This window comes from Herpailurus yagouaroundi, unplaced genomic scaffold (assembly GCF_014898765.1).
Source record: "Herpailurus yagouaroundi ecotype Mexico unplaced genomic scaffold, PumYag 29, whole genome shotgun sequence".
Lineage (NCBI taxonomy): Eukaryota > Metazoa > Chordata > Mammalia > Carnivora > Felidae > Herpailurus > Herpailurus yagouaroundi.
In genome coordinates, this window is record NW_024412377.1 from 97,650,808 (window position 1) to 97,659,562 (window position 8,755).

At 42.7% G+C, this 8,755-nt stretch overlaps 2 protein-coding genes across 3 annotated transcripts in view; one reads left to right on the forward strand and one right to left on the reverse strand.

The window, feature by feature from the left end:
• Nucleotides 1-7,697, reverse strand: part of SCAMP1 (secretory carrier membrane protein 1) — a 138,397-nt gene extending 130,700 nt beyond the window's left edge. Inside the window, exon 1 of one of the 2 annotated variants that reach the window (XM_040450118.1) lies at nt 7,504-7,697. In XM_040450118.1, coding sequence (XP_040306052.1) covers nt 7,504-7,560 — 57 coding nt within the window. In that variant the 5' untranslated portion in view covers nt 7,561-7,697. The remainder of the gene's footprint in view (nt 1-7,503) is intronic. The other variant, XM_040450108.1, reaches the window with a different exon arrangement.
• LOC121014086 (extensin-like) lies at nt 6,746-7,488 on the forward strand. The gene is made up of 2 exons (XM_040450130.1): nt 6,746-6,837; nt 6,999-7,488. The coding sequence occupies exons 1-2, from the start codon at nt 6,807-6,809 to the stop codon at nt 7,247-7,249; spliced, it is 282 nt and encodes a 93-aa protein (XP_040306064.1). The 5' UTR covers nt 6,746-6,806; the 3' UTR covers nt 7,250-7,488.
• Nucleotides 7,698-8,755: the final 1,058 nt, after the last annotated feature.

The window sequence follows — 8,755 nt, forward strand, 5'->3', positions numbered from 1 at the left end:
TGCATTTCAACACTACTGAATATTAATTGTACTCCAAAAAAATATTTTCTTTGGTCATATCAGCAAAAGAATATTTTACTTTCAAAGTTTTCACCATCACCATCTCAATTATGATTATTGTTAAAGTCATGGGATCAGGGCACTGGGTGGCTCAGTCAGTTGCACACCCGACTCTTGATTTCAGCTCAGATCATGATCCAATGGTGACGGGATGGGGCCCTACATTTAGTTTGGACCCAGTTAACATTCTCTCTCCCTCAGGGTGCCTGGGTGGCTCAGTCACTTGGGTGTCCAACTTCGGCTCAGCTCATGATCTCACGGTTCATAAGTTCGTGCGCCATGTCGGGCTCTGTGCTGACAGCTCAGAGCCTAGAGCCTGCTTCAGATTCTGTGTCTCCCTCTCTCTCTGCCCCTACCCCACTCATGCTCTGTCTCTCTGTCTCAAAAATAAATAAAACATTAAAAAAAATTTTTTTTAAAGATTCTCTCTCCCTCTGCCCCTCTCCTACGCTTATTCTTCTCTCACTCTCTAAAATAACAAAAAATGAAAATTTAAAAAATTCTTAAGGCCTTGAGACCAAAATAAAATCATGTTCAAATACTAGTTTTGCCATGTAGCATTTGTAAAAGGTACTCCACCCACACTAACAGCCTCCCATTGTACCTGCCTGAGAAATTTTAGCAGCCATAGGAGATGCTCAAGCTAGACAAAATGTTTTCTAAATCTCTTAACAGTCCTGATCCAGAGCACCGACACTCTACCTGAAGAAGATGGTCTCAAAATGAATTACAGATGTGTTTTAAGGGCTAGTTTGAACCCTGGTAAAAATTAACAACAAATTGTTAAAGACATTTGGACCAGCCTCCAGGATCTGGAAAGTTCACAGTTGTGGACAGACCCTATTCACTAGCGAGGCCTGTGCAGTGGAGTGTAGACCCTTTTATGTACTGTACACCTGATACTGTAAACATACTGTAATAATAATGTCTCACATGGAAACAAGAGAAAACACTGTGCCAGCAGCAAGCTGCAGTTTTAAGAATGTTTTTAGTTAAACATTGAGGAGAGAGGCGCCTGGGCGGTCAGTTAAGCATCTGACTTCGGCTCAGGTCATGGTCTCGCAGTTTGTGGGTTAGAGCCCTGCATCAGGCTTTGTGCTGACAGCTCAGAGCCTGGAGTCTGCTTCAGATTCTGTCTCTGTCTCTCTCTCTCTCTCTCTGTCTCTCTCTCTGCCCCTCCCCTGCTCACACTGTCTCTCTCTCTCAAAAATAAATAAACATTAAAAAAAAATTGAGGAAAAAATTAAAGGCTTTTCACCCAAAGTATCATGAACCTACAACACACTACTTTCTCTCCTCCCTGATTGCATGAATAACCCTGAGATCACCTCTTAGAACTGGTTTTAACCTTTAGCTGCAGCAGCTGCACTGCCACCTGTGTGTATACATATACATATGTATGTGCGTGTGTATATATACACACACACACACACACACACATATATGACATTGTACATTGCATGTACCCTTGGATCCCACAGTTTGGTCCCCCTCCCAGCTACCCTTTAGTATGATGAGTGAAGGTGGTGACCTGCACAGCGAGACACAGCTATTTAATCTCTTGCCAGACATCGCCCCTCTTGGTACAGTGCTGTACAGGTCTCTGTAAAAACCCCTTGCTGTCTCAGCAGCCAATTAACTTCTAGTTTACTTTTTCCTGGGTATTTGTTTTGTTTTCTTTCTAATTGACATGTGAAATAGTTCTAGGTTCAGTTGAAGTTCCTGATGAAGAAACACAATTGAGATTTTTTAGTGACAAAATCTGCATATTTATATTTCAAACAATGTAGCTAAAACTTGAAGTAAATTCCTCCTTTTTTCTTTTGGCTTAATGAGTATCATTTATTCAGTATGAAATCTTTATACTATATGTTCCACATGTTAAGAATAAATGTACATTAAATCTTGGTTAAAAAAAGAGAGAGAGAGAGAGAAAGAGAGAGATTTGGGCCAGCCTGGACTATATAAAACAGAGATATTTCAATGAAAAGAGGCTTCTGGACTCCCAACGTTTAATGGATAAGAAGCAAACTGAAAATGCTACTCAGCTGCAAACATTTCTTACAGAAAAAGAGGACTTATCAGAGACTGGAACCAAAAGCAGAAGAAAACAACAATTAGGCAAAGACTTCTAGGTAGCAGAAAAAGGCTCTATTCAAGAAACACTCATCGCCCCCAAATTAGGGGGCCCCGACAAATGAGCCTGGCTGGATTTCAGACTTGCCAGGGACAAGCAACTGCTAGCTGTCTCCCACTTCTCCCATACTTGAATGGGAGTGTCTACAGGGGTCATCCTGTATTTGTCTCATCATTTTATGCTGGGTATATCTTTTTACTCCCTAGGTCTGTATCAAGAGGGACACACCTCCTCCCATCAAGGAGTAAAATCTAATGTAATCCTTCCCACTCCTTTTTTAATCTGGTCTGGCTTTGTGTTTTCTTTGACTAACACAATATAGCAGAAGAAAAATGACTCAAGAAGCCTTTAGCTTCCCCTCTTGCCCTCTTGGAACACTACTACTATGGAAAAAGCCCAGGCTATTCCTAATAGAAAGGCCACATAAAAAAGAACCAATTACTGCCCCCAGTGACAGCCCCAGATAAGTGATGAGACGAAGTGATTCCAGGGAATAACATTCAAAAACAAACTGCCCAACTAAGTCTAGCTCAAATAACACACTGATGAGCAAATAATTGTTGTTTTAATCCACTAAGTTTTGGGATTGTTATACAGCAATAGGCAACTGAGACAATGGTAAATAATGATGCATCTTAATTTGATGAAATATAATCAGCAGCTCAGTACATGCTTTTTTAAAAGTACCAACGTTAGGGGCGCCTGGGTGGCGCAGTCGGTTAAGCGTCCGACTTCAGCCAGGTCACGATCTCGCGGTCCGGGAGTTCGAGCCCCGCGTCAGGCTCTGGGCTGATGGCTCAGAGCCTGGAGCCTGTTTCCGATTCTGTGTCTCCCTCTCTCTCTGCCCCTCCCCCATTCATGCTCTGTCTCTCTCTGTCCCAAAAATAAATAAAAACGTTGAAAAAAAAATTTTTAAAGTACCAACGTGAGGAAAATCAAGTACCAACTTATGCAGTTGGCATCACCACAAAATACCACAGACCATAAATTAATATCACTATGTCCCAGATTAAAGCTGAAAGATAAAGTTAGCAATGTTAGACTATCACAGAAGAAATCCTCACAATCCTTTCCTAGTGCTAGCCAATATCCAGTCATAAATTTTAAATGGATAAGACAGGAGTGACATCAACTAACTATAAATGAAAACAAAATAGATAGGATCCTTGAATTACGGGTCACTTTTTAACAATAAAGTTTTCAATTTTCAACTCGTTCTCAACTCTTAGAACTACTAGAATTACTGTAGCTTAAATATCACAAGGAATGGTGAATTGTAGCCCACTTTCAAGAGATTATTGTAAGAAAGAATTTTTGAGGCCCAAAAGAATAGAGTTCTTTTCTTAGGGGGGAAGCCTTTGTAAGTGACAAAGCACTAGAATTCAGGCAACCTGGGTCTAGTCTAGCAGTGACCTAGAGCAAACCCACTTCTGTTTGGCCATGATTCCTCAACTGTGACCTGCCAAACACTACTAGCAGCCTCAAAGAGTGTAAAGGAACATGAACTTTTATGAAATAAGTAAGCCTTAGGGAGGTACAGCATAGAGAATGTAAACACAATCATATTATAATAGTGTTGTAACACATGGTAGCTACACTTGAGGTGAGCATAGTATAATATACAGACTTGTGGAATCATATGTTATATACCATAGTCTAATGGAACATTGTGTGTCAACGTCACTAAATCACTAAGCTAAGAATATAGTTAAATGTGTTTAAAGGCAATTTCTATTATTACTTATTAGTAATTAACGAATTAAAGCCACCATGCATTGAGCACTTATTACATACTAAATATATGTTCATCTAATCCTATTAACAACCCTATGGAGAAGATCCTATTATCCTATTTCACAGAACAGAGGTATAAAGAGGGTAAGCAATTTTCCAAGGTATCACAGCTAGTGACAAAGCCAGAATCAAATGCTGAGTTGTTTTAAACTCTTGAGCAGAAACCTTTAAATATGTCCTTCTGCTGTCTCTGTATGAGAGCCTCAAGTCCAAACTCCAAATACAAAACAAGAATCTGGTGTCAGAAATGCAATCAATGAGCAAAGAGAGTGCCATCAGCAGCTAAGAGTAAGATTTAAATTCTAGTGCCAATTCTACACCACCTACACCTGGGTATAAGACAATGGGCAGTTAACAATGAGAATCATGAGTTTTTAATCAAGAAGAAATTAGAATGATTGCTATACGTGAAATATCTTATCTCTGGGCTTTTTTTTGTCCGAAGAATGAGATCTCAATAAGTCACTGTAGATTTTCCCTTCCCAGACTTGAAAGTTCTACTTTTTGTAATTACATAAAAATTTATTTCCAAAGTGAGTTTTCCAATCCAATCAATTAGCATATTAATATGGTAAGGCATATCAAAAGATATGAAGGTCTTCTTACCACTTATTAATCTTTCTTTCCTTTGAATCAACTCATTCTGGTACTTATACACTTACACTGACTTATAAGAACCGTATTAAATTATTGATCTCTGGTGATTATTTTACTCTATTTTACTTCTGAAGCATGTCTGTCTACATGTTAGACTAATAGCCTTAAGGATATATATTTCTTCACTATCTATGGAATAAATGAATAAATAATAAATGAATAAACTCCAAGTTTCTTGATGCGCAATAAAAACTACTCAAATTCCATGAATTCTTTCAGAGAGCCTATCACAACCACTAGAAGCAAGCAGGAGCTCAAAAAAATAAATTGAATCCAGCAAACAATTTTATAGCAGCTAATAAAATTCTGTAAGCCATCACAGTTACATTATTTAAGGAGGTTATCTCCAAATTATTTTCATGACAGTTCAAATGAAGATGATGACAAGTGCTTCTAACATAAAAGTGAAGGAAAAGAAATGATGAAGAACTGAAAAAGCAATAGAAATCAAACAGCTTTTTAACCAAGAAGAAATCAGGATGGTTGCCAAATGTGAAACATGTATTTTGGAAATATGAAATTTTTGATTACTGAAATACTGGAAATTAGAACAGATCTGAAAAGAAAGATGGTCTTAAGTTAAAATGATAAATCCAGGAACTTTTATATTTAAGGAGAGAGGACCAGAAAAGCTATTTCAAAAATCACACTTACATAAAAGTAAACCGAAAGAAGAAAGAATAAGCTACAGAGGCAAACCTTTACTTTAAGAAGGGCAGGAGTGCCTCGTCTGACAATTGGTTTCCACCTAGGTCATGATCTCACAGTTCAGTTCGTGAGTTGGAGCCCTGCATCAGGCTCTGCACCGATGCGATAGGGAGCCTACTTGGGATTGTCTCCCTCTCTCTGCCCCTCCCTGCTCACCATCTATTTCGCAAAAATAACTAAATAAACATTAAAAAAAAAAAAAGGGCAGCTAGACACAAAAGGAAAGATAAAGGGTCAGATACACAGTGCTATGACAGTTGCCAACAACAGGGTATGGTCATAAACAAGTCTTCTCTAGGCCTAAATTATCCATCCCTTGGAAGCATTTTATGGATGAATAATCACTGTCCTGTGAGTGCATCCACTTATAAGGAACAAAAAAGGTTTATAATTTTATGCCACAATGAATGAGTATGGAAAACTACTTTTGGGTTTAGAATTACTACAACAATGTACCGGATGGCAGAAAAGCAAAGTGTCATGGCAACATCAGATGTCACAAAAGAGCAGTCTAGGCTAAGTAGAAAAGTGTCTTGCCCTAACAAGAGAATTAGCTATATAAAATGAGCCATGAAATGGAATAACCAAATAGAAAACAGCCCAACTGTCAGATGCTGAATAAACAGTATCAATGAATTATCTGAATTAGGAAAAGGTAATAGGTTCTTAATGTTATACCTTCCAAATATTTTTAAATAACACCTATTTGGCAAGTTATGTCTGTTCAGAATGTCTATGATTAAAGAACAATATTTTCCACAACATGGAATGATGTAATACCAAATACTAAATTGAGAGGGTGGGCTCTCCTTGAAGTGTAACCATATCAGCTTTAAAGCCTGAAAGTTCCAGGCCAGTTGCATAGAATATTCTTAAATGACTTTTTTACTTTTTTTTTTTTTTAAGATTCTATGGTTAATTAATCTATACACCCAATATGAGGCTCGAACTCACAACCCTGGGATCGAGTCACATGCTCCACCCCCTTCCAGAATTCTTAATAAGAGATAAAACCACAAGTAACAAAATGTAAACTCAAGCCAGAAGCGACACTTGTGTGACCACAAATTCAAGTTACTCTCTCGTTTTGTGTGACTACAAATTAAGGTGACTATTGCACATATCCAGGAAAAATTAATGAACTTCGACCAAGAGTTGGAAACAAATTACACGTGTAAGCAGCTGAGTTCATCAAGAAAATTGGAATATTTTTTTAAATAGGGGTTTACTCAGATGTTGCATTCGCTTAAGCACACAATATCTCAGCCTCCTTCATTTGTCCGTTTCTGTGCCAAGCTCTTCCAAAGCTGGGGTTGATAAGGTTGACTCCAAGAAAGAAAGAAGCTCACGTAGGAAATGCAATCCTCACACAGCCCAGGGAACCGGTGACGCACTAGGAGCTTGGAAAACATCCCGTCGTTCACCTTACTAACGGCAGTTAGATAGGAAGATGGTCGTCCACGTGCACTATTGTTTTCCAGGTGTGTTTGTTTATTTTTAACTCCTGCTTTGATATCAGTACCCTCAACCCCAACCAAATGGGGCGAAGGGGGATGGCAGCGCCGCTGGTGGTGCGTGGGCGCAACACAAGTTTAAAAAATAAAATCACAACCTTTTTTTTTTTTTTTTTTCCTAATTGCAGCGTACTCGGTGCCCTCACCTCTCCTCTACACCTCTGCCATCACTCCACGCAGCTCTTCGCCACCGCCGCGGGTCCCCATGACAACCCCACCCGAGGACGATCCCTTTCCGCTGCCTCCCGGCCCCAACCCGGGCCCGGACAGCCACACTCGCCTGTCAAGTGACAACTCCACCTGCCCTGAGCTCTACTCTCCTCGCTCCCGAGCGACGATCCGGGAACCCTCCCGACGCGCGGGCCCACTCCCAGACTAGGGTAAAACCCTCGCCAGTCGGGAATGTGCGGAGGGGGCGGCGGGGGAAGGAGCTTAAGACGTTCCACTCCAACCCCCAAACGAGGGGTGCGAGGGCCTGGGCGCGACCCCCAAACGGGTTGCGGCGGCCCTGAACACCGAAACTAAGCGGCTGAGGGGAGCCGAGGGGCAGGCTCAGGGGGCGCGAAAGAACTTGTCGTTTTCACAAACAACGACGCGTCGAGGCGGCAGGAGACTGCTGGGGACCACGCTCACCTTGAAAGGGTTGTTGAGATCCGGGTCCGCAAACGGGTTACTGTCGAAATCCGACATCTCTCTCGCGCTTGGCGTCACCCACCGGACCCAGGCGCAGAGAGAGAGACGAAGCGAGGCCGCCGCCCCCCTGCGCGCTCACGTCGCCGCCGCCGCCGCCGCCGAGCAGATCCGGGTGCAGCTCTCGGGGCCACCCAGCCGGCCGCGCCACTGAGCATGCCCGGTGCCACGGGCTCCCGGCCGGCGGCGCAGCTCCCGTTCGCCGTCCCGTTCATGCGGGCCGGGATCCAGCGTTCCGGGCTTTGGCTACGACCGAGTAGGGACTAGGGGCGGAGGGAGTCGGGAGCGGGTAGCGGAGTGACCCGTCCCACGTACCGTGGGCCTGCCTGAGGTTCCTGCGACTTGACGAGGAATGCGTCTGGCTGGACTTAATTATATTATCGATTTAAAATCGGCTCCCTGTGATCGAACGTGACTTGGGAAAGAGGTGGTACTTCGTGAATAAGAAAGACACCGACAGTATTCCCCCAGGTTGGGAAGGCAGCCTGGAATGCTGGCTGCATACCTGGGGAGGGAGCGGCTATTTAACCACGCTTCCAGCCCAGGACTGCAGAAGCGCGGGCAGCGGTAGAAGCTCCACACTGTTTCCAAAGATAACGTCTCGTGGGGGGGCCTGCCCTCGCTAATGAATTCTGGGCACACACCCCACTTGACCCCACCTGGGAATCTCAGCCTCCAGTCTTCCGGTCCCTCGACTCTAGGTTACTGACAAATCACGGAGACCAGTCTCGCGTTACCGATGCGGACTGGCTCGGCGGAGGTTTGAGAAAGAGGGAAGGTACAGTACCAGGCTTGGTCCAGCCCCTGCTCCCATTCTCCGGAATCTGCATAATGGCTACTTCTCCGGAGACCAAGGGGGACGAGGGTGAGGGTGACACGAGTTCAGAAATCAAGGTCCCCAAGTTAATGTTAGTGGTTGACAAAATGCATTTTTTTTAATTTAAAGGTATTTAGACGCAAAATATACACCTTTGATTTTTTTTTTCCTGATGCTCCCCAACGCCAGGGATGAGGTCACCGAAAAATGGGTAGAAGAATTTTTTGTACCATTTGTTACCCTACCCCTGAACTCAATGAGAGAGTATCTCTTTCCCCACTTTAATCTTTCTGCTCTAACAGAAAAGCACTTAGCAGATGAAGCGGCCAAGAGCCAGAATTATTCTCACTTGGTAGGTGCCTAAGAATTGGAAAAAAA

Excerpts from the sequence above, each read along its gene's own strand:
- LOC121014086 (XM_040450130.1), top strand. The coding sequence starts at position 6,807 with ATGGTCGTCCACGTGCACTATTGTTTTCCAG. Across the intron at positions 6,838-6,998 it reads CGTGCACTATTGTTTTCCAG|CGTACTCGGTGCCCTCACCT; the intron begins GTGTGTTTGTTT and ends TCCTAATTGCAG.